The sequence below is a fragment of the Cardiocondyla obscurior genome, linkage group LG23 (genome assembly GCF_019399895.1).
Source record: "Cardiocondyla obscurior isolate alpha-2009 linkage group LG23, Cobs3.1, whole genome shotgun sequence".
Taxonomy (NCBI): Eukaryota; Metazoa; Arthropoda; class Insecta; order Hymenoptera; family Formicidae; genus Cardiocondyla; species Cardiocondyla obscurior.
In genome coordinates, this window is record NC_091886.1 from 2,377,656 (window position 1) to 2,402,571 (window position 24,916).

A 24,916-nucleotide genomic window follows, 5' to 3' on the forward strand; every position below is an offset into this window, starting at 1 on the left:
AGTATTTTATCAAAAGATATAATTATCAGTTATAAAAGAAATTCTTTTAATTTGACAAAAATAGATTATATGTTTTAAACACCTCATAAGTCTGGCTATCATTTGGCAAAAGTCCGCCAAGCTTATGCCACTGAAATTGTATTGGCGGATCGAGATCCAGACGGCAGTCCATTTCTAGACTTGACCCATACGGCGCTAATTTAGTTTCAATCGCTGGTTCATCGAGAATTCCACCTAAAAAAATCATAAAATTTGTTAACTACAATAATTTTTACGACAGGTATAACTGTTTACCGGCTTTATACTTACATAAAACGTATGGAAGTAAGCATTGACAAAAAGATAATTATATTTCAAAAAAATTATATTACTAAAGTATTTGACTCTACATCTTTTTAAAAAAATTAAATATTTATGTATATTTATGCACATAAATATCTATTGTTATTTATCGTATATGCTTGTTAATTACCGTGGACGATAAGATTGAAGTCCTTTTCCAGAATGCCTTCAGGCGTGTCTACTATGCACCTGTACGGCCCACTGTCGCTGACAGCTACATTATTTAATCTCAAAACGTTGTTGTATTCTTGAGCGTTTATCGGCAGGCTTACGTGATTCGGTCTCGTCCAACGATAACGTGGACCATGTGGTCCAGTATACGTGCAATGTATATCTACTGTATCGCCGATGTTTATTGGATCTTGAGACACCTCGATGCTGATCAATGACATTGCAGTAGCTAGAATCAAATCATATATGTTATATATTAAATACATTAAAATAGTAGAATTAGAGAAGTATATACTCTGTTTTGCATATTACTGTGCGTCACGAAGACAATATAATCTTCAATAAATTTCTAAAATAAACTGCGGGATCCGATTGCAGTGTTCTACAAACATATTTATTGCTGACAAGGATAGGATACGGTAGAATAAACTTTTCTCGCATTATATTTTCGCTTTATAATAAAAATTTCGTCTACGTTCGTAACATATTTTAAAATTTTACTTGACTCGCCTGTATATTAATTAAGCTTGATTCTATCGACCGAAAAGCTATTTTAATCCGTATCCTTTCCTCATAAATTCATAGAAGCAAGAATATAAAAGGACAGTTCATTACAAGTAGAAGAACTACGAGACATCACACGACACACATATATCTCAAAACAAACCGCGTTGTCTCTGAAGATATTGGCGATAGAGCGCGTTGCGGCAGAAGCGTTCGTCAGTACCATCGTTGCACTGAACATAGCCGTCGCAAACGTATTCCATCGAAATGCATTGTAGGCTTCCGCATTGAAACTCCCGTTGCCTGCACTGCGATTGGTACACGGGCATGCAATCCGCAAGCAAATTAACTACTAAATCATAACGCGAGCTTTGTAAAAAAAAACCTAAACTTGTGGAGACGTTCATGGAACCACGTTTGTAATAAAGATATATAATCTCAATAATATAGCTCAAACGATACAAAAGTTCACAAGACATCTGAAAGACGTTTTTTTTTAAGGCGCTTCTTGAATGTATTCGTGATGTCTTTTACTATTTGTATTGCTTAAGAAAAATCTGTTGCACGTTTGTTAATGATATGAGTGATGCATTGGATTAATATTAAGAAATAAATTTAATATTTTTAATTGTAATTATTAGGATTATACGTAGTACTATTAATCTGTTTAATATTTTTGTAAGTAATTTGTTAAGTAATATATTTTTATTTTATTAAGACAAACGTGGTAAATTTATATCAATCGCGTTCCAAGAAAGTTAAAATCGTCAAATAAATCACACTAAAAAAATCAATTAGTGAAAATTCGCTCAAAAACAGCAAAATATTTATAAAGCAGCTTAAAATTTAATCCTTTCGCAATTTGTCAGAATAGTAAAATATTTTTTATTGTAGATAATAGTATCGCGAAAGGATTAAGAGTAAAAAATAAGATTTCTTAATGGACGAAACACTCCTTTAGCGTGTATTGTAATCTTTAAGAGATGCATTCAAATGAAAGCAAGAATGTATGAAGTGATGCTAAAACAACGAGGTTCGGTAAAAATACGACAAGACTTACGAGAAACGTTGAAATTAATATAATCGCTGGATACGCCGTGGTTCGTCTGGACCTGACAAATGTATCGTCCACTGTCTTCCAGTTTCACTTGCGTCAGTTCTAAGTAATCCTCTCCGATTCGCGCGTTAGCCGGCAACGGTTGTCCTTCTCGGCTCCAGTGAATCATTGCATGTTCACGCATCTCGCAACGTAAACGTACAGAATAGCCGACGTAAGTTGTTACGTCTCTTTGTTCAGCGCGGATTTCCGCACTATCGTAAGGATGTTCTGTAAAACGTAATATTTAAAATAAATTTATTTGAAAATAATGACAAATTTTCTTATATTGCAAATACAAGAATGTTAATCGTTTATGAACCAACCGTTAACCAATACTTCTGCTACCGCTTCTGCCGTTCCTGCTGTGTTTGTCGCTTTGCACACATATTTGCCAGCGTCGGAATAAGTGATGCCATGAAACTGTAGAGTGCCGCCGCTATGCGATACAGAATGTGGTAACGGGCGTCCTATAGCTTCCCATTCGATATGCAAGGGCTCGTCTCCCGTGGCGCTGCAAATAATGGATGGATTTTCTCCAGGTCCCACCGTTTGACGCGTTGGATTTAATTCGATCCTTGGTGGAGCTAAAGTTATAAAAAACATCAATACAATAAACTTAAAAAAATTATTAAAGAAAAATTGATCTGTTTATCTATTTCATAATATTATATCTTAGTTGATTTTTATATTAAATTAATTCTGCTTATGCTCGTTACTCACATATAATTTCAAGATGAGATTTTGCTCGGAAAAGTACGGTGCCAGCAGGATCTAAGCCCAAGCAGATGTATTCTCCAGCCGAGTTCCTATCAACAGTTGGAATACTTAACACTCCATTAAGCACCGTACTACCTTCTGGAAGTGCACGATGATCGCTTCTCTTCCAATCTAGGAAAATATGATCTCCATCTGGTCCAAAGACCTGACAACGCATCTCCACTTTTCCGCCGTTCGGGATTCTTAAGTAATCTTTAGGAATTAACACACCTCCCGTTTGATTTGGGTCTCTCTGTAAATAATTTTTCGTTAAAAACATATTCTCATACTACGCATCACGTATTAAAGGTATAACAATATAATACACACGGGATCAATTTCTGGATGTTGTCGATCATCGCATGGAATATCACCTCTATCGCCGGTGCATGGCACATCGTCATCATCTTCGATACGAATCTGGATACGCTCTTCAGCTATTCCTACGATATTTGTTGCTTGACAAGTATAGGAGCCTTCGTCGTCAGAAGATACAGAGAATATTTCATAAACGGCGCTTAAAGGAGTAGCCGCTTTTCTGCTATATGTATCACTGTAAATCGTAATATCGTAACACTTAAAATAATAATTAAAATTATTAGAATCAAATCAAATCGTAGTTTAAATTAAAAAATAAGTTAAATAATTGTAGAAGGCTTCAAATATTGCTTATCGATAAAAAAAATTAACTTACTGTATAGTTATTCCATTTACGTGCTTGCTCCAAGCTACATTAGGTTGTGGGTGGCCACTCGCGCTGCACATCAAGCGAACTTGACTTCCACGTTTCACAGGTAAGATACCATGCTGTGGAGTGATAGTGATTACAGGCATGGATTGCACTTCGATATGTGCGACAGCCGACGTCGAGCCGACTTCATTTGACGCGGAACAAATGTAAGCACCACCGTCGTTTATCGTAATATTCGACAGTCTAAGAAGTCCGCCAGGAAGCTGCTCGATGTTAGAAGCAAATGGTCGTTTGTCTTGACGAGACCAATGTAATTCGGGTACTGGAAAACCGGCTTTCGCGCGGCACTGCAGATCGGCCGAACCGCCGAGAAGAACCGTTTGTATATCTTGTGGATACAGTACTATAATTGGAGCTTCACGAGCTGTAATAAAAAAATAATTTGCTTTAAAAAAAAAAAAAAATAAAAAGAAAAAAAAAACTTTGTTTAAGGAATTATATTACAAGCTTACGTTCAACTTCGATAATGGCACTGGCCTCGAAAGTGCCTGTAGGGCCAGTAACTCGACAAATGTACACTCCACGATCAGAAACCTGAACATTGGTGATCCTAAGCGTGTCCCCTACTTGCTGAACACGAGAACTCATTGTTTCCGTGTACTTGCTCCATTTCGCGTATAAACCTCTTAATTCTTCATTAGTAATGCATCGCACTTCCGCCACTGTGCCTTGCAACACTTCTTGTCTTTCTGGTCTGACCTTGACTGTAGGTGTCTCTCTGCGAGGGACTATTGTAATTCTAGCAGTAGTGCTAGTCTCCGTTCCACGAATGCTTGTCGCGGTACACACGTATATACCGGAATCGCTAGAAGTAGGATTAATGATCGTCAAGATCCCGTCGCGTTGAGTGGCGGTATAAGGCAGCGGCAATCCGCCGGATCTCGTCCAGGTAACGTTCGCGGCGTATTGAGACGGTGTGCAAGTCAGTTTTACGACGTCTCCGATAGTTCCGGTCCACTCAAGTGGAGTTATAGTTGGCGGTATGACTTGAGGTGGCGGTCTGCTGGGATTATCTGTAACGTAGAGAAAATACCCTCAGTTGAGTCGCCCATAAGTTTCAGTTATTAATACATTTAAATCAGCGTTTATAATCGTACGATCTGAATTAATTTAAAATAAAATATTACGATTAAAAATACAAAAATATTTTTTACGAGTACCTTGAACGTATAAAATGGTCGTCTTTTCGTCTATGCCTACGTTGTTCGTAGCGACACACTTGTACTCAGCTGCATCATTCTTTGATGCGGCTGGAAGAGTCCACACGCCGTTGTCAAACGACGCCTCTGGACTCATGTTTCCGTGTATTCGTACCCAATCCAGTTGAGGTGGCGGATTACCAGTTACCTCACAGCGAAATTCAACCGGCTCGCCTTCCCTGACTTGCTGATACGATGGAGTTATATTAACTTTAGGCTCTACCGGATTGGCTCCTTAAAAAAAATACATAAAGTTACATATTGTTTCGCGAATAATTTGACATGCTTATAATGTGTACCTGGTATTTCCAATAAATGTTTCGGAAATGCTGCATCCAATAATACAATGTGTAAGAATTAAATAGTACATAATACTAATTTATTCATTTAGTCTTTAATTTATAATGACGCAGAATACGATAAGATTAAATTCGATACGTGTTATAATTAAAATTAATCATACCTCCAACAGTCAATGTAACCTTCTTATATCCAATGTTTATTCCATCGCTCACTTGGCAGACATATATGCCGCTATCGGATACCTTCACATCTCTAATGACTAACAATCCACCTCCGTCATCAACGCTTCTATCACGCGGTAATTGGCCACCTTCTTTCTCCCACTTAATATGCACGGAATTCTGTTTTCGATCATAAATAAAGAATTAGAAATACTTTTTTTCGTTAGAGAATTTTCAAAAGTTGGGAGTTATTGACAGACTTACAGTATCTTTCGATCTGCCTGTGCAATGATATCGAACGATATTTCCAGTGTGAACGATCTGGAACTCCGGTTCTTGTACGTAAACTACGATTCTCGGCGGATATGGTGGACTTGGTGTAGTAGTTCTGTCAACTGTAAAAGAAATAAAAATAAAATTAGTTTTAAAACAAACGTGACTTCTTTAGATATTTTTAATACGATTGTACAGAAAACGCCATGTCTGTTTTTCAGTGTACAACTGCGTCAGACTAAGTGCGACGATTACAACAGATATAATTAACACAAACGATTATTGAATCTCGCAAGTGTGGAAACTATAAAATAAATAAGCGACATTACTCGTGACACAGGAATCCAATTACCATCACGTTTACGAGACATCATCACAATGATTGTTATTTCGAAGAATGATATATTTGTATTAATTACTACGATATATGTATTTGATTGTGCGGGATATTCATATTACTGAGCACCGATATAATACTAAAGAAAAAAAAAGTTTTTCTGCAAATATTAATCCTGTGAAAAAACTACAGAACAATGTAAAAGACTACAATCCATGGAAATGTCTTTACAAAACTTGGTGACGATTTACGATAACAATCTACAATGACCGCACACAGTTGCGAAATAATGATCCAACCGTTTGCCCTCGTTATGAATCACCGATGGATGGACAAAATACGAAAGCTGTTGTTATATAGTCCATCAAACCTGGCGTATTTGACGTCATTATCTTGACTAGTTCTTTGCCACGGTAATTTATGTGACACTCCACATTGAAAGGAGTATATCCCATGTGGACGATCCAGGTGCGATTTGCTCCTTTCTCTGTCTTCAATATCGGGGAAATTTCACCGCTTCGTGCAGTTATGGGAAATCCATCGAGTGACGACAATTTAAAATAGATGTAAGATGAGTTTGGATATTCATAACTGCATTTAAATTTGATCGTAGAGTTCGGCTCGAATTCGTTGTTCATAGGCATTAGGCTTGCCATGAGCTCACCTGACCAATCAATTGTTATTACTATTTTTAGGGCAATTAAAAATATTATTTTATTATAATATAATTCTCTAAAAAAAAATTTAATTAATTAATTATAGTTTTTAAACTATTCTCTTTTTGCTAATAATTTGATTTGTATATATTTGTCCGCCACAAATATAATTTAGTTCAATTTATTACTTACTTATTCTTTTTCAGTTTTTCATTTTTTATGCGGAAGCGATTAGAACCATTAATAAAATTTTACGCATATTTCGAACGTAAAAAACTACTTTTACTTACCGGTACCACTGTCTTGACAATACTGTCCCGAGTAACCCGGCAGACAATGGCATTTGATTTGACCAGATCTGTCGATCTCGCAGCTCTCTTCGTTCTTGTTGCATGGACAGAGATTACATGCACCCAAGTAACTGACAGTTCGATCGCTAGTATCTCTGTAATAGCCACGACTGCAGACTTCGCAGGAGGTGCCCGTGTAGCCAGTTGGACAACGGCAGGCCTCGACCTGAGTCGCTCGGTTTCCGATCACGTTTTCTTCGGCCGTGTCCATGCTGATATCACTGATGTACGTTGCGGTCATTCGTTCGCTATGGGATGCACGCACCAAAATAGCTTCTAGATTGGAAAGCACGATCATAAGATCTGTTCTAGAAGCGCTACGCGGTCCCTCGGTGGTCAATCGTCTCCATTCATGCTCTTTTAATGGAACGGAGTACGTCTGTAAAAAATACACGTACGTCGTACTTATAATTGCAAAATACTCTAATTTTAATTTAATTTGTATTAAAGCTTAATCCTTTATTAAATAAAGTAAATTTAATAGAATAAAGTAAACAATAATTTAGTAAAACATCAATAAAAAGTCTACGTACCAATGGAATTTCAGGTTGAAGTTCCACCGGATTCGTCCAGAACAATGTGATACCGTTACCGATCAATAGAATGTCTTGATCTTTATAACTCTGAGCGCCAGGATACGCCGTGATGTGCTGCGTTAGAGTTAAATTTCCGCCGTAACTTTTTACTTTGTTACCGGTAAATACGCTCGGCAGTGACCAGAACAATCTATGACTTCTACTATCTGGGTACCGATAGCCGATTTCGTTCATAGCCACATTTAGCTCAAAACCATCGTCGATTACATCGCGTCTAGTCCTGTAGAAGTAAAATCGATTAATTTAATATGCAAAAATTAAATTTCTTTTATACTTGTTATCTAACATAAAGAAAAAATTAATAAAATTTATTTAAACTTATATTTAAAAAGTATTTTTTTTTTTTAATTAATAAAACACTTACGAATCCGTGAGAGTAAAGCCGTGATGTGAGTCGTATACCCACATCGGTATTTGTTGCACATCCAATGTACTTTCATGACATTGATCAGTGACTCCACTGCAATAACACTCGATACATCCATCAATGTTCTCGGTACGTAATCCGTATGTCGACAAGCGGCATCGATTACATTCTGGACCCTCAACGTTTCTTTTGCACTCGCACCTGCCGTCAACGCAAGAGAGACTACGTGAACCAGCTGCGTTACATCTGCATGGCTCGGGATTCTGATTTCTGTACGTGCAATCGTTTGACTTCCCTCGGGTGGCGTCTCCTTCGTATCCCGGTTCGCACTCCTCGCAGAATTCACCGGTAGTATGATGAGCGCAATTCTGTTAACATAAATATTAATTTACGTTGAGTTCCGTAATATTATTGAAACATATTATTATTAGTTGTTAAAAATTAGTTATTATTACCTCGCAAGTGCCAGTTTCAGGGTCGCACTGACTCGAGTGATTATTGCAATTGCATGGTTCGCAAATGCCCAAATAGAGACCTTCGATAGCTCGGGTATAACCAACGTCACAATCTTCGCATGAAAGTCCTCTATAGCCGGCAGGACAAGAACACTCTTCAACTTCGACCGCGCGAGCTTTACCTGTGTTGTATTTTTCAGCGGTGTCCAAAGATACGAAAGATAATCTAAAGCATATGTAATATTGCTTAATAAATTAAAATAATATCTAAGATTAAAACATTTTTCGATAAAAACTTACTTTTAGTTTTAATTATTTGAATATTTTTATAGTTTTTAAAAAAACTTGAAAGATTAATTTTTATTTAACAATTATTTATTATTATTTTAATTAAAAATGTAAAAATGTAAAAGAGATAATAATATAAATGATATAAAATGCTTACGCAGCTTCATCAGTATGCGTCGTATAAGTGGCTTTGATTCTGATGGCTCGTACGTCTGCTAAAGCCATAAGAAGATGTTCTCTATCCGCTTGAGTTCCATCATTACGTTGCCAAAATTGTTCGAGCAATGGTACGGTGAACGACTGCTGAGAGTTAGGCTCAAGAGATTCGCGAGAGTAATAAAGCAAGTTGATATCATTAGCCTGTATACATTAAATTATTCTGTTATATCTCCATCGTCAAATACACGGATTAAGGGTCGCGAATATGCACTTACACTAATTAGTTCGACGTCCGCGGCGTTGTTCTTTGAACTTTGACCGCCCGGAGAGGGCACGTATCTGACAGTGTATTTCAAATTACCACCGTAAGATGCTATTTGATCTCCTAAGAAGATACTGGGCAATTGCCAGTAATAAACATCATTGTTACCACGATTAGGAAATTCTCTGTAGTCTATTTCTCGGCTGATGGTGTTCAGATGAATTCCCTCAACAATGTCTGGCGTGTCAGTACTCTTGGATTCGATCAGAGAAAAGCCTCGAATCGAATTAGTAAATGATACACGAATCTGCAACGTGCAAATAATTAATTTAAACTTTCATGTTAAACAATTATTCACTAAAAATTGTGTCAAATAACTAATTTTATGATTTATATAAAATATTCTTTGTCAACTTCTTGTGAATAATAAAAATTAATAATGCGATATCATACCTCATTCCTGTACCAATTAGAGGAAATACATCTGTTGGTGATGCCCATGCAGAAGCAAGCTATGCATCCAAATTGATTTGCAGCCGCCAAATTGAAGGTATTCGCCTTACATTGGTTGCAAGTGAGACCCGTTGCGTATTCCTGAAAAAAGAAATAGACAGCGTTTCTTGACTGTGACTTTGCAAAATCTATTTTTATCCTAAATATCAATCTAGATATGTTATCTAGATATGTTATAGAAGTATATATAATGTACTTACATTTTTAAAGTTAAAAAATTCCACGAAAAATGGGTGCAAGAACAACAATAAAAATAGTTACGCAAGATATCCGAGAAATCGCGCAATTTATCTTTTAGATTTTTTGAAATGTGAATGAACAAACTATTAATAACTCGTTATACCTTGCAATGACATTTTCCGGTATATGGATCAGCGTTAGGACTAAGGCTGCCATTAGGATCACATTGTTGCAGGGCAACGCACATATCTCCAGGAATAAGAGGATTCCCTTGGTAACCGGCAGCGCATTGCTCGCACCTGCGTCCTACGTAGCCAGGAGGACAATCGCAGGTGGGTTGACCGTCGGAACCGAGATGACACGTGCGAGCGAATCTATTTATAATAATATAATTAATAAATTATAAGTGTCTTAATTTAAAATACTGCGACGTAATATGTATTAAATTGTGTCTTACTGATTCGATGGATTAGTAAGAGGACAAGGGCAAACTTGGCAAGGAATGTTTCTCGAGGGATCGCCGTAATATCCCGGGAGACACGGTGGTTCATCCCTGTAACACTGTCCGAGCCACGGTCCGCTTTCACGCCTCAAATAACCAGGTGCGCAGTGCTCGCAAGACAGACCAGAGTATCCTTAAAAATAGTTAAGATAGTAATTAGTATATTTAATAAAATTTTATTATCACAAATATTTGATTAATTATTAAAAGATTATGTACCAGTAGGGCATTGACATTCTTCGACAAAGGACGCGGATCCTAGGCCGGTGTTCCGTACATCAGCGGTGTCCATAATGATATTGGTAAGACGAACGTCCAATTGTGGCGAATCTTCGTATTTCACTCTAAAATTTATCAAACATATAGATAAAAATTGTTCTAAAAATTTTTTTAATATAATCTCGATACCTACTTTATAACAATGTTATCTACATTTGCCAGCGTCATCATAATTTCTTCTCTAGAGGCGAGAACCTCGCTTCTTCCTTGCTGCTTGTACCAATCACCGTAGAAAAATCTGACGGACCTCTCAGTCTCGTAATCCGGTGCTGGCTCTTTACCTCTGTGTATTAGAATGTAGTTGTTGCCACTTAAAATGACGGAGGGTGCATGGTTCGGCGTCCCGTTACCACTGTGACGAATTGTATACTTCAAGTAGCCGCCATAAGACTTCAATTGACTTCCATGATAATTCTCCGGCAGCGCAAAATAAGGAACCTTGTAGGCGTCCAAATCGTTGATGAATGATTCCAGCAACTGAACGCCGTCTCGGCCAATTGGGCGGATTTGAGATATCTGATTATTAATGTCACCTAAGATTTTAATGGTCGGAACAATTTCGACTGAGACGATCTTGGGACGATCAAACGGCGGTGGAAATTGATAAGTGAATAGATCTGCGCTGCGACACTCGGTGGCGACGCCGAAACAGAAACATGAAATACACTCCTCGGCAGCTTTAGCCTCGGAATTAAACTTGCCCTTCGGACAAACGTTGCCGCGATCTTTCACGACGAGGATGGCATCTGGCACGGCAAAGACAAAGCCTGCACCGTTCAATCCCTCGCACGAGTACGCGCCCTGGTCTTCAGTCTGTATATTCGGGCACGTTAGAGTACCTGTTCCGTTAATGGACTTGGTCGTGCATTTCTCAGGAATGTGTCCCCAATTGAGACGCCAGTTGATTTCCGGTGTCGGAACACCGATTGCGGTGCAGGTAAGGACTAACAAGTCACCTGGCACAAGGACGACCATCGGCGGTGGTGGTTTCGTGATGTAAACCGGAGCTGTAAAAAGAAAAAGTCAGACATCTCGACACAGAAACATGTCAAAAATACAGCAAAATAAATTTCATAAAATGTATTCAATAAAAAAAAAATATAAAATATAAAAAAAATTAGACAACTTTAAAATATTTGTGATGGTTATAGTTACTGTTTACTTAATTTATTTAAAACAAAAATCGCAGGGCAATCGAGGCAATAAAATATTGATGCTTTGCGCTTATTAAATTGATACTGACAGCATCCAATTTCATCGCTGCCATCGATACAGTCGCGTTCCATGTCGCAATGAAAGCTTTTCGGGATACACGGGATACTTCCGGGACTGTTGTTTGTGCTGCAAGCGAACTCGGTGTAGCTGCACACTGATCCCGGGGGAGACGGGGTGCAGTTTTCTTCGTCGCTGTTGTCCGCGCAGTCTTTGTCGCCGTCACAACGCCATACCTTGCTGATGCACTCCTTATTATTGCAACGGAACTCGTTGGGCTCGCAGCCGTGTGGACCTGCCGAAACGTTTGCGTGAAATACGAATGGTGGGTGCGCCCAACGAACACAGAACATTATCGCGATGTCACGGCACCGTAACGCTACTATAACGACGCTGTCATTTACTCGCCGGGTCGGCGTTCACCGTACTTACTGCATCGCATCTCGTCGGATCCATCGGTGCAGTCGAACTTGCCGTCGCAAACGTACGACTTCGGGATACAATTGCCGTTGCTGCAGGTAGCCTGGTCGAACTGGCACACTTTCGGCGGTCTGGTAGCCGGCATCTCAACTGTAATTATTTTTATATTACGAACGTTGCCGCATTTACCGCGAGACGTGATGGCACCGTCGCCTGCGAGGCTAGGGATAAAACTTAACACCCGAGGCGCCAGCCACTTAGCGCGTAGCTAACGCAACATGAAGATAGTTCAGTCACTGCAATACTTTCCCCCACCCCCGACACTTTTCTTTGCTCGTACTGCGCGGCAGCACTGACTGGAAGGTTCAGTAAAACTTTTGAATTTGGCAGTTACTCCAATAAGTGATTCTCGCAGAGGAAGTATCGCGGTCCCGTAACAGGTGCCCGTAAATCACGAAAGCGAGGGAGGTACGTACACTTCTCGACGCTGAGGACGACGGTCACTTGGCGGCCCGGAGTGGCGGGCGGGTAACCCACGGCCTCGCAAACGTAAGTCCCGGCGTGATCGAGCTGAATATTCGGTATTTCCAGACGGCCATTGTTGTCCCGACTGCCGGGCGGCAGAGGCAGCCCGTTGCCGCGGATCCACCGTACTCTGGCACGCAGGAGACCCTCGTCGCGGCATTGGAAGACGACCTCGCGACCTGTCGGGAACATCTAAGGTGTTACAAATCCGCTCGAGCACTGAGGGAGATGCACCGCCGCGGGAAGTACGCCCCGAAGCAAGTGCTTCGTTCGTACGTGACCGGTGAGTAAGCCTTTTCGTTTCTCGAATTCAAGATGGTAATTGATAACGTGTTAGTCCGATCATCGTGCAGCATTTTTATAATTCTCGCGGTATTTTCATTTCACGGCTTCGTATCGAAGCTGCTTTCGCGACAGCGGAGCATTCTCTTGCAGCTTTGCGCAGCGATTTACGTTGCTGGTATTGGAGTATTATTCGATCGGTATATTGAGGGAGAAAGATTTTGATTTTCAGAAACGATTATTTCGATCTGCGTCGCGAAAGCAGCTTTTTGTTACCCGGTACGGAATTATTTTGCACGCAGAGAGCGAAGATATTTTATGCAAGACATTTGGCGTGATAGAATTGAAGATTTTTTGCAGAAATTAATGCCAAGAAATATTTTTGTCAGTGACATGTACGATTAAACGACAATCGAAGACTTTGCAAGTAAATTTGAAGCTCATTCTGTTCGTTTTGAATCACTTTAGCTATCATGCGTCATTAACATTTGCATGCATGGCTCCAAACGATATTATTAATGACATTTTTGGTTGTTATAATTTGACTGCATAAAAATAGCTTTTTCCTTTTTAAATAAATGTAATCTTTATAATTTTATAATTGCAATATAATATTTGTGAAACAAAATGTTGAACATTAAATCATACTTAATAATCAGAAAGTTTATTCCGCGTTTTTAGAATAAATTCTACTGCTTATTTTGCTATTAAAAAAATTAATCTGGAACAGAAAATAATAAAAAACGAGATACGTATTCATCTCGTACAGACATCTACGTATAAGTACATATATGCAAACACTTAAACGTAAAATCATAACTGAAATACTTATGTTCAATTTTACACATCTAATGATTTATGAAGATTATTTTAGCCCACAGCATGATTTACAGCTTATATTTTTTTTTGAAGAAATCTTACCTTGCTTCGCCGGGTCTGGCCAAGGCAAGAAAATATAACAAACATATTAATTAATTTCCTTTTTGATATCTTAAATCGGCGGCACTTGTTGCTCACTTTCTTTTTTTTTTTTTTAATATTACTTGTATTATTATGTGTTAATTTTACTACTCGATAAATAATTCAGATGCTCGTTCAATGAGATACTTTAGTCAGGCGATAACTATCTAAAAATTGAAGTTGCAACAAATGCATGTACAACATATCATCAAATCAGTACTCGACTTGGTAAGAATGGTAGTACTTACTTTCTTTAATCACTTGTTCACTGGGATACGTTTTCAGCTTGAGCTTGGACGTTGGATCGGTATCTGTCGACAGGAACGAAAATACTGAGTCAACATACAATCGTAGAAGCACCGATGAAAATAATTGTTAATTATAAGATTTATATTAACGTTCCGTTGTTAACAACTACCCTACACCTTTCTACGTTTGATATCTCTACGGGAAAATGCAGTTTCATATTTTAGTACAGTTATTAACGTACTCTTTTGGAAACTACGATGCACATCGTGGCGTCTACTACTACATTTTATTATGCACCGCTGCGAAAACCGAGGGAAGGTTTCGTACGAGCGGGCCCTTGTATTATTTATCATTAAAAACAGATTGTTATTCCCCGATTAAAAGTGTGTACATTATCGGGTAAAGGTGGAATTATAACTTAAATGGCGGAAACGTAATACAGACTCATTTGATCGTATCCCATCCGCTGCAAACGGAAATAATAAATACCTTTTAGTGTTACATAAAACATTATAGTATTATGTTACAGCGGATATTATGTTACGGTGTCATGGATATTTACAAGGTATTATTGATTAGCGCATGGCGTGTTATCGGCCGGCCGTGCGATCCCCTTTCCCGAAGGCGGCCTCCGCTTCCCCCAGACGGCTAACTACAAGGGAGGACTCACAATTATCATAACTGCAGCCCATCTCGTCGGACATGTCTCTCGGACAGTCGAGCCTTTTGTCGCATCGCTGATGCAGCGGGATGCAATGGCCGTTATTGCACATCCATTCGTGCGAGCTGCACCTACTATGATTTCTTTGCCTATAGTGACAATCTAACTCGTCGCTGTCGTCATCCGGGCAATCAATCCGGCGATCGCAACGCTGATGCTCGGGTATGCAGTCGCCGCTCTTGCACCTCCATTCCTCGTGCGAGCACGCTTCTTTTTGTACTTTATTTTCGTCGTTAAATACGTGTCATTATAATGAATTTTTCCAGAGCTACTTAGACTACCTTGACGGCCAGAGAGCGAGCACGAAAAGTCGCGCCGTCAATTTATTAATTCTTATCAATCAACGCGGGACTTTGAAATGAATCTTATCGATTTTCGACGTCGTCGATTTGTCCATAATTTATTTTCGTAGACTATTGAATTAAATGCACGTTAATGACTTACCACAATTATGTTCGTCAGATCCATCCCGGCATTCTGGAATTCCGTTACAGATAGAAGATATCGGGACGCATCTTCTGTCCGAAATACACATATATTGATCCGCGGCACAATGACCCGGTGGTGGCTCTGGCGGTTCTAATAAAATAACAATAAAGATTGAAAAAAGATATTAATTAGATTTAAAATTAAATTAATTTAAAAAAATAGTTTAAAAAATTATATGTATATTTTACTGCACGTTATCAATTATACATCTCGTAGCGCGTATATATATTTCACGGCACATTTATAAATTATTTCTGTTGTGTTATCTAATTGTAATTCTTATTCTGTTTAGGCAAACATCCAGAGAAGCTAACGTACGTTCGTCGTTGATATCGTGGCCGATTATTCGGTGCTTTAATTTCGTCGAGAGTGCTATTTAAAAAATCAGACAGAAGGTAGTGCTGTAGTGTCGCGCGATTTGCTTTTGTTTCGTTCAGTTTTTCGCGAGTGTTTTCTACGCATGTGGAGGAAAGATTCGGCCCGATACCTAGACGTTCTGAGAGGAGGAGGAGAAGGAGGAGGAGGCGAAAGGCATCATGTTTCAACGAAGTACCCTGAAGGTGAGCATTATTTTTTATTTCCGTAAAATTATCAGTTCTTTAATTATTTATTCGGACCTCTTTGTTACTCTGATAAGAATTAAAATTAAAAACATATATTTTAGAAATATTTAACTTATCAGAAATTTCGTGTAAATAATAAGCAACTTCATTTTTTGCTATTTAATTGAAAAACTCGTTAGAGCCGCGTGAATTTTTTTTTATTATTACGTTGGACTTTATTTTGAACATTTTTATAATTTATATTTCATATTTGTATATTACAGTGTCGTCTGCTGTGTATACTACCTACTACGTGCATAACTACCACTCCGCGTCGACCCGGTGAGTTAAAAAAATTTTTTATACCGCTAATTATCCCTTCGCACTCACCGCATTCCTCTTCGTCGGAACCGTCGGCGCACTCGATATATCCGTTACACTTTTGATCGGTGCGAATGCACTCCCCATTTGCGCACTGGAATTGGTCCCGCGTGCATCCTAAAATAAGAACTTGCGTTGTACGTCAACGAGATAACCGTGAATCGTCAGGGTCCGTTAAAGAAACGATATATATATGAGACACAAATACATGTAAACTGTTAGCCATGGAACCATCATATGTCCGTCATTACAATCTAAACAATGATCTAACGACGAAATATAAATACGGAGATAAAGATCTCATTACCTAGAAAAAAATGTTAAATGTAATCTGGAGCAAAGCTGTCTAACTAGGCATTCTTTCTCTGTTTCGTTCCTTTTTTTTTCTTTTTTTTTTTAGCTTTAATTTTATACTAATTATTACTAATTTAGACAGCTCCGTTCTAAAATCTAGACCGTATTTCGGAAATCAGTTCATACAGTATAGAACCGATCAGCTGACGCAACACGTCGTCGTGTGTTTAAAATTTTTTAATACCGTGTGCACTGATTGTTATTCTCATCTACGAACACTTACGTATAATTCGTCATTCAATATAACTTTAATATAGAGAATTCAGGAGGAAAGACATTTATATATTTTTTTTTCAAATTTATATTTAATTTCGTCAACTAGTAATAATATATACGAATGCTATTAATGAAGGCTTTAAATATCAATTCTTCAAAGTAATTTCTTTTTTTTTTTTTCTTCTGAAATATGGTACATAAAAATATGCAAGATAAAAATGTACTTTCCTCGTGCTATGCATGCCAAATAGAATTTATGCCAAACGTTCTACCTACGAGAAAAATAAACGATCTAAATTTTACGTCAGGCAGAGATGCACTATTATTTATAAAGATGCGCCGGGTAATATATAAGACTGCGATGATAAATTTGAGAAGTGTAATCAAGTCTCTACTGGAACAACCTACACATCTTCTATTCAGCTGCTAACACAGATTGGCAGAAAAGGACATAGATCTAAGAGAATCTGGTGCTTTCATCAATATCTCGAACTGTCCCGCGGATAAGAATTTTAATCAGCTCGATCAATTTCTATTAAAATGGAAAACCGAATATTAACGAGAAGTATAAATTCTAGATATCACCGAAGACAACCTTATAGAGAAATGTCACGTCGAATGAGAATATTTATTAAATCAAAAAAAAATTGACGAGTCTGTTCACCGATAAAGTAAAACGGCGGGATACTATCAAGTACAAAGAGCGCTAAGTTTCTTTTATCTTTATCAAATTTTATCAAGAAGCCAAACGTTATCGCCGGGATAAATTCACAAGTACGCGAAGAATAATTCGCGGGCGAGGGATACTAACGTGCGAGTGACTCGCCGGCAACCGGAAAATTTACGGAGCCCCGTCGAAGAAAAGGGGAAAAGCGCGCGAGACTTCGACGCGTGGGTGCGTGCGGTGTCACCAGATTTTCGTGATCTATAAATAATCTAACCGAAGCAGTACTGTTCGTCGGTAAAGTCGCGGCAATCGTAGAAATGGTCGCAGTGGTGGGTTTCGGGGATGCAAGTGCCGTCGGCGCAAACAAAATCATCCGGAGCACAACTCCTCGGCGTGCTCAGATTTGTCGGCGGCACATCTGCATTTGCATATGTGTCTGGGCTGTAAGCCTCGTTATCCGGATTCACCCCGGCTACCACCCCCGGCGTCTCTGAACGCCCCCTCGAAAAGGCGCTATCCGAGGCGTCTACACCTAGAAGTAACTCAATCTGAGCTGCGGTGTTTCACGTGGTCGTGGTCGTTGATGTATTGGCGACGCGGTCGCAACTGATACACGCCGTACGCCCGAAAATTCTCGAGAGAAAAGCCCTTTCCTCGCTGAGGACCCGTACGCGTAATCGGGACTCAAAGCCGGCTCGGATGTAACGAAAAATAGCCTTACGCGAAACAAACGCGATTCGCGCCGCCTACGTTCGTAACACAAGTATCGTCTTTCTTCGACTTAAAAGTAAGATTTATTTACACGGACGATTTTAAGAAGCGAGACCATTAGCAGAGCACATGGAGCTTACCAGGGTAACAACTCGCCCGTTGCGCAAAGTATAATCAAAGCGGGATTAAATATTAAATCTCGCCCGGGGAAGTATTTATTCAACGTCGCGTGCGTACGCGGTACCGACATAAGACTATAAACCGAGAGGAAAAGAAATCGCCGTCCTCGAACTCGTGCCTCCCGATGCTGCTTTAAGTTCTGGCTGCGAATACGCTCCAAAGGCGAAACCGTACCGACGTGCCTGAATTAATCAACGGGCGAGAATTCGGTATCCATCTTCTGAATACTTTATCGACAAGGATCGTTCTATCGGAACCTAAATTAACGTGGCTCTTTACGGTGCAAACGACGTAGGGATAACGCGGGGGCGGATTCCGGGCGATTGACTTACCTCGATGGCAATTAATCTCGTCTTCGTCGCGCGGGCAATCCGCATGTCCGTCGCAGACTGCGGCTCGCGGTATACAGGTGCGATCGCTGCAGATGAAACTGTCGTGATGACATTCCTGGCCCACGCCGTTCGTCTCCCCGCTGTCCGCTATAAAACGAAAACGAAATCGATTCATCAAAGCCGCCGACTTCAAATAAAAATCCGCCGAACGAAACAGCGAAGATTTACCGCGAATAATCGTCCGATACCTTTCAGCGCGTTAAATCGCAAAGTGCATTTGTGTATTTTACTTAAAAAACATCCCGCTTATCGGGACGTAAGGTGCATCGATAGCACCGCATTGATAACGCTTGCGAGTACGTGGCGCAACTATCGGTGAAGGTAGCGTAAAAATGTATCTAAAGATATCCTTACGGCAATTTTGTTCGTCACTTCCGTCGTGGCAGTCGATATTGCGGTCGCAGAAGAAGTTCTTATTGATACAGACGCCGTTGTCGCAAGGTTGTTCACCGACGGGACAGTCTGCAAAAACCAATCAACTCCGTTGAATGGCGAATAAGGACGGGGCACAGGCGACGCGGAGTGTCCTTTGTACGCGAACGGCGCGAGGCGACAATGTGCACATTTGTATAATAATAATCAATCGCGAGCGATTATTCTTACGTCTCGCCGGGCTGTCAAGCGAGATCTCGTAGAATACCCTCGATATGAGTCAGCCGGGAAAAAAAGAGAAAAAAAAAAAATATTGCAAACGGCTCCGATATGTGCGGCGCAGCCCTCACCCTTGCAGGAAGAAATTAGATGCGCGAGGCTAACCAAGTGCCTTCGATAATTATCGATCGATAAGGAGTCCCGCGAGAGGTGCTTCCTCCCGTGATGGACGGAGGGCGATAAAAGTGCGCTGGAGCGACCTCGTCAAATAAGTATCGTGCACATTGCCGCGTCGTATTATCTCGAGAAATACGGAGACGGCGGCGCGGTGCCGCGTGCACGTATCCACCATCGATTGATTAAACGAAAAACCGTGAAAGAAAATTGCGGACGGCCGTTACTTCCGGATATTCTGATCTACAATTCTCGCGGCTGTGCCGTTCCGCTAAACCGGATTATTATCGTAATCTTAGGAATTTTACAGTAACAACCGCGCGTGTAAATTTCGTTTTATTTTTTGCATTAAACGAGTCTTAATTTGCTTAGGATCTTTTCACGGAAACGCACGGTTTTTTTTTTATATATAAATTAATAAACGGGTTAAACTTAGTTTCTCAAACGTGGGAGAGAACCATCGTGAAAAACGTGACATTTACAAAAGTTCGCATTACGTCAGTCGCGAGCTTTTACGCGCTCTACGCAACAATGGAGCGCGGTTTGTGCACGCGTCAGCGCGCGGCGTGGAAAATTGCGGAGACGTAAATAACCGGAGGTAAAAGGGTATCAGAGAAAAGTATATATACATATGCAACTTGTATACATTAATATATAAATATATATATATATATATATTTATTTATTTATATATTTGTATTATATATGTATATATACACATATAAATAGCGCACAATTCAAAGATCAGGCAACCTGTGCTGAAAATGGACAGACAGTATAGATAGTAAGTAGATATACAGATAGACAAGTAGAAAGACAGAGAGAAGTAAAGAATAGGTAGAGTTAGTTCGATCCCATCCATAATCAATGCAAAATGCATGTCAAGAAGTCAGAGCGCGTAATCAAGATGTATGTTATGTACGCAAGTATGTTATTGAGTATCCAATATTCAAGATCAAGGCACAAACAGCTATGAGAACCGAGACACGGTAAAATATACGAAAAAACATTGTAGGATTATAAATCAGTCGTTTTTTAATTAACCAGTTTGTCTACTTCATCTCGTTATATTTCATCGTGTCTCGACTAAAATGATTCAAGATACGTATATAATGCTAAAACATACAAAGAGAAACCGTTGATTACACATGGACGAATTGAAAGAAATTTAATCGTAGTTTATTTCGGAAATTAACTCGTACGCAAACTACGAAACCGAACTTGGCTTTATCATCGTTCGAACTCGTGCGTTCTTATTTCTTTTTATTTTATTTTAATTAATTTTTCCTTCTTATTTCCAAATACAAGGTACGTTAATTCGTGCCCTCTTTATTTCAATTGCTTCGCTAATTAATAAAAGAGTTTAAACATTTCGTAAGCAAGTCCTGAGTTTCGCAGTCGGCCTTTTGAATTTCGAAATAAATCCTCGCGAATTGCCTTCGATCCATCGGTCTTTGAGGGCCGTTCCAAGATGACTGCGACAAGTGATGCCGCGACACGTCGGTATTCAAGTTAATGGCCAGTCAACGTCCGGCTAAAACGTGCTCGAACGGTCGATACAGGGCGGCGAAATGAGATTAACAGCTTCCGCGTACGTGTGCGCGCTTGTGCGCCCGTATTAGTTACACAGCCTCTTAATTGCCGACTTGAAACACCGACGTGCGCGCGACGAGTCGTTCGAGCGGTCGTGTCGAGTCGCCGTCGTTGCGACTGCGGGAACAGAATCTTTGGGTAGCCGTCGTTTTTGCACGATCGACATGTCCCCGGTAAATCGGATTCTGGGCTTCGCATGCTGCATCTTTCGCCGCGTCTATTGTCTTGCCGTGCAAGCCTATCTGGCGCAAGCGAAACGACGCGAAAGCTGGAGCACGCGAACTACCCTTTAGAGACGAGGTCGACGCGATATTTTTGTCCCGCATTAATATGCGCGGGATTAAAAGAATGCCAATTTCAATATTAAAATTGACAACGATAAAGAGTATCAAATAAAGATTTGAAATAAAAATAGAATCAAGTGCCGGAAAATAAAGAACGACACAAGTTTTAAACGCGACAACTAATTCGATATTCACTTCAAATCTTTAAACACTGAAACACACATGATTGAGCATCTTTTTAATAACATATGATGAAATGACGAAAAACTGATTGACGAGCAAGTGTAATTAGTAATCAGTCGCATTCATTCATTGTTAATTTGCTAAGAATAAGTATCATATGCCCATAACAAGAATACCACACATCGCAGGAAATATTATGACTCACGATGAGAATGCTGATGAAAAATAGTTTGGGAGGCAAGAGAGAACGAAGAGATGTCGAGTAATTATAGATAGATTAAAAATAGAATAAATAGCGCATGAAGAAAAATTACCGTTTCGATTAACGTACTTCGACTATAATTACATCAATATACGATATTAAATTTCGTTGGCTAATTCACAAATTAACGGTAAGCTTCCTTCGTGCCGATTATCATAAAAAAAGAAAAAGAATAATGCGCTAAGAAAGACACAGACCTAAGCTACAAAATGCAACTGCGTGACTAGGAAAAAAAAAAATTAATATAGAATTTCCTAATGAAGAACTTGTAATGCAATACTACCGAAGATACCGCCACGTCATTCGAATAGGAGATAACTAGAAAGCAGAATCTGTCGGAACTACTGTATATCGAAGATTCTAGGCGTGTGGCTTAGGTCTATATCGTCCTCGGCACATGAAATAAAGCGAAATTAAAAATCAGTTACGAGGGCAATTGATCTCGTCGGAGCCGTCCGAGCAATGCGGCCGGCCATCGCAACGTCTCTTAATGTCGAGGCACAATCCGTCGTTGCATCGAAACCATCCAGCCGGACATTTGGTTACTACAATAATTACCAAGTTCCATGTCGAGTATTATCGTGCATGCTATCCATACAGGGGGGAAAAGAGGCAGGAAGAGAGAGAGAAAAAAAAATGGCCTTACCACTGCAGGGTCCCGTGTTTGTTCAAGATAATCGAGCAATATAAAGAGAAATGCACTAAAATTACCGCAAAATAGAAATAATTTTATTTTGTTATCATTTAAATAATCGTCACGATATTCGTACACATTTCTTTTCTTCCACAAAAAAAAAAAAAAAAAAGAACTGAGTTAATATATTTTTATCAATTATATGTGTTAACGTTTCAGTTTATCTTGAACAGATTATTAATGATATTGTTAAAGCGATAATTAGCTCTATGATTATTTACAAGGATGTTGAATTGTTACGCGTTTCTTATCATACGCACAGACGTGGCTTCGTCACCCTTGTTAGTTGTATATTATTGCACTTTGCCGAGTACACCAGCCACTCTGATCTAATAAGTTTCCAAGGCAAAGTGTGCAAGAGAATAATCAATCCTCATGATTGATCGGGATAGTGATTTATCTTACATTCAATTAATATTATCGTGAGCTACTTACGGGAGCTTTTTATCATGCGCTTTTGATTTTTCATATTGGTTACACTCCCAGAGACACACGTGCGCCACTATTATAACGTAGATAAAATGCAACATGCGATCTTTCGCAAAAGAGGAATGCAATACCGAGTAAAATAAAAAAATTGTTCCATGCAGGCATTAGTTAGAAAATACGTTATTAAATAATTTAAGCTAAAATTTCGTAACATGCCGCGTAATTAATATTAGATTAATCTTAAACTGGAAATTATTTTAATCGAATTATTCGAGGATCTGAGCAAATCGTAAATAAATGGAGCTGGCAAGATTTTTATCTTGATAAGGAAAAATTTGTAAAAGCTTTGCCGTATGCGATTGTGCGAGCAAGAGCTGTGAAAAGGCCATTTTTTTTTTCTGGACGATTACGGACGGAAGCTATTATATAATTACCGCATCGATCCTCATCGGAACCGTCGCTGCATTGCATTACCCCATCGCACCTTTGGCTTTCCGGCAAGCATTCGCCGCTGGCGCACTTCCATTCGGCAGGTGTGCATATCCCTTTATGACACAGACATGTCAAAAGCTCTTGCAAAAAGCATTGGGAATTGGGACGTAACGAGGAGTCATCAATAATGAAATTATCGTTCGTTACTTAAACACGTGTTATATAAAATTAACGAAGACTTCGGCGGTAATGAAAAAGTCAATAAAACTGTTGAAAAAGTATTTTTAAAAAATACAAATATTTCATAATATTTAAAAATTACTCGAAGTCTTTCAAATGTAAAATTGTTTATAAATTTACAAATTTTCAATAAGTCAATTGCAAGTACATAATTAATTTGAATGGCATTAATAAACGTTGACTCGCCAGTAATAAACGTTCAAATTAAATTATTAATCGACGAACATCATTGATATATAAGAAGCGAGTTTAATATTATATCTTCAGGGAAAGAATAATTATATTTCTAAAATTGAAAAAAAATCCGAAAACTTCCGGGCGAAGGAAAGCTGAAAGATACTTAGCGAAAATTCGTCTTACACGAGATTCCTTAGAAACGGAGTCAGATAAGGAACCGTTCGTCATCATTAATACGAGTACGCGGAGAGAAAAAGATCAGGAAACATTTGTCATCGTTAATACGAGTATGCGGAAGGCGAAGGAAAAGGATGGGCTGTGAGAACGAGGGTGTGAAAGCCCTTACCGCAACCCCGCTCGTCGGTGCCGTCGAAGCAGTCGGGGATATTGTCGCATTTGCGCCGCAGAAGAACGCAACTGCCGTCATCGCACCGCATTTCCGTCCTCGGATCGCATTCCCTCTTGCGTTCGGGTGTCCAGCGTGAATCGAACGGTTCTAAGCGCACACACATACACGGGGCATTCAAGGGAGGCTCGCAGCAAGGGAGCACCGAGCGGGCCAGAGATAAAATTCTAATCACGTTAATTAGCGGCGATACGTATACGATGCACTTACTCTCTACGAATGCAACCACAATGCAACTGAGAAAATGATGCGACGAAGAAACTAAAAGGAGGATATGCAGTCGGCAAGCACAATCCGCACGCAAAACGTGGAAGCGCCGCGTAAAAATGCTCCAATCGAGTTCCATTTAAACCTTTCACCTCTTTTTCACGATTCCTTCGGGTAATTATTGAACCGTCACCGGAGGAGATATTTCAAGCTTGCAACGGGAGAACTGTTTAAAGGCGACGATTAAGGGCACTTTTATTAAACACCACTGTCTGCGTCCGAGCATGTACACTCGTGCGTAACGTAGCTACTTGTATATCAATGCATATATAGCGTATATATATCTGCAGGTTGCCTTATAACGTGCGATTTGCGGTGCGAACGGGCGAGAGTACCGTCGACGATCACCCGTGAATCTTCCGCAGCGGAGGATTCGCGGG

General features: G+C 39.5%; 1 protein-coding gene across 15 annotated transcripts in view; it reads right to left on the reverse strand.

Moving 5' to 3' along the window:
• Trol (terribly reduced optic lobes) overlaps window positions 1-24,916 on the reverse strand; it is a 132,160-nt gene that overhangs the window by 2,367 nt on the left and 104,877 nt on the right. For 3 of the 15 annotated variants that reach the window (XM_070671534.1, XM_070671535.1, XM_070671537.1), the window contains 38 exons: window positions 24,210-24,359; window positions 23,449-23,559; window positions 22,320-22,436; window positions 19,159-19,266; window positions 18,745-18,891; window positions 16,294-16,401; window positions 15,317-15,451; window positions 14,822-15,091; window positions 14,151-14,213; window positions 13,864-13,878; window positions 12,612-12,839; window positions 12,148-12,285; window positions 11,747-12,010; window positions 10,637-11,510; window positions 10,444-10,568; window positions 10,180-10,357; window positions 9,886-10,096; window positions 9,483-9,623; window positions 9,043-9,336; window positions 8,766-8,968; window positions 8,321-8,546; window positions 7,863-8,233; window positions 7,436-7,718; window positions 6,843-7,281; window positions 6,267-6,581; window positions 5,551-5,681; window positions 5,286-5,466; window positions 5,122-5,151; window positions 4,784-5,056; window positions 4,076-4,636; window positions 3,567-3,987; window positions 3,203-3,425; window positions 2,837-3,125; window positions 2,440-2,700; window positions 2,078-2,344; window positions 1,181-1,369; window positions 473-742; window positions 83-234 (listed from right to left, as the gene is read on the reverse strand). In XM_070671534.1, coding sequence (XP_070527635.1) covers window positions 83-234; window positions 473-742; window positions 1,181-1,369; window positions 2,078-2,344; window positions 2,440-2,700; window positions 2,837-3,125; window positions 3,203-3,425; window positions 3,567-3,987; window positions 4,076-4,636; window positions 4,784-5,056; window positions 5,122-5,151; window positions 5,286-5,466; window positions 5,551-5,681; window positions 6,267-6,581; window positions 6,843-7,281; window positions 7,436-7,718; window positions 7,863-8,233; window positions 8,321-8,546; window positions 8,766-8,968; window positions 9,043-9,336; window positions 9,483-9,623; window positions 9,886-10,096; window positions 10,180-10,357; window positions 10,444-10,568; window positions 10,637-11,510; window positions 11,747-12,010; window positions 12,148-12,285; window positions 12,612-12,839; window positions 13,864-13,878; window positions 14,151-14,213; window positions 14,822-15,091; window positions 15,317-15,451; window positions 16,294-16,401; window positions 18,745-18,891; window positions 19,159-19,266; window positions 22,320-22,436; window positions 23,449-23,559; window positions 24,210-24,359 — 8,762 coding nt within the window. The remainder of the gene's footprint in view (window positions 1-82; window positions 235-472; window positions 743-1,180; window positions 1,370-2,077; window positions 2,345-2,439; window positions 2,701-2,836; window positions 3,126-3,202; window positions 3,426-3,566; window positions 3,988-4,075; window positions 4,637-4,783; window positions 5,057-5,121; window positions 5,152-5,285; window positions 5,467-5,550; window positions 5,682-6,266; window positions 6,582-6,842; window positions 7,282-7,435; window positions 7,719-7,862; window positions 8,234-8,320; window positions 8,547-8,765; window positions 8,969-9,042; window positions 9,337-9,482; window positions 9,624-9,885; window positions 10,097-10,179; window positions 10,358-10,443; window positions 10,569-10,636; window positions 11,511-11,746; window positions 12,011-12,147; window positions 12,286-12,611; window positions 12,840-13,863; window positions 13,879-14,150; window positions 14,214-14,821; window positions 15,092-15,316; window positions 15,452-16,293; window positions 16,402-18,744; window positions 18,892-19,158; window positions 19,267-22,319; window positions 22,437-23,448; window positions 23,560-24,209; window positions 24,360-24,916) is intronic. The other 12 variants (XM_070671538.1, XM_070671541.1, XM_070671542.1 and 9 more) reach the window with 10 other exon arrangements.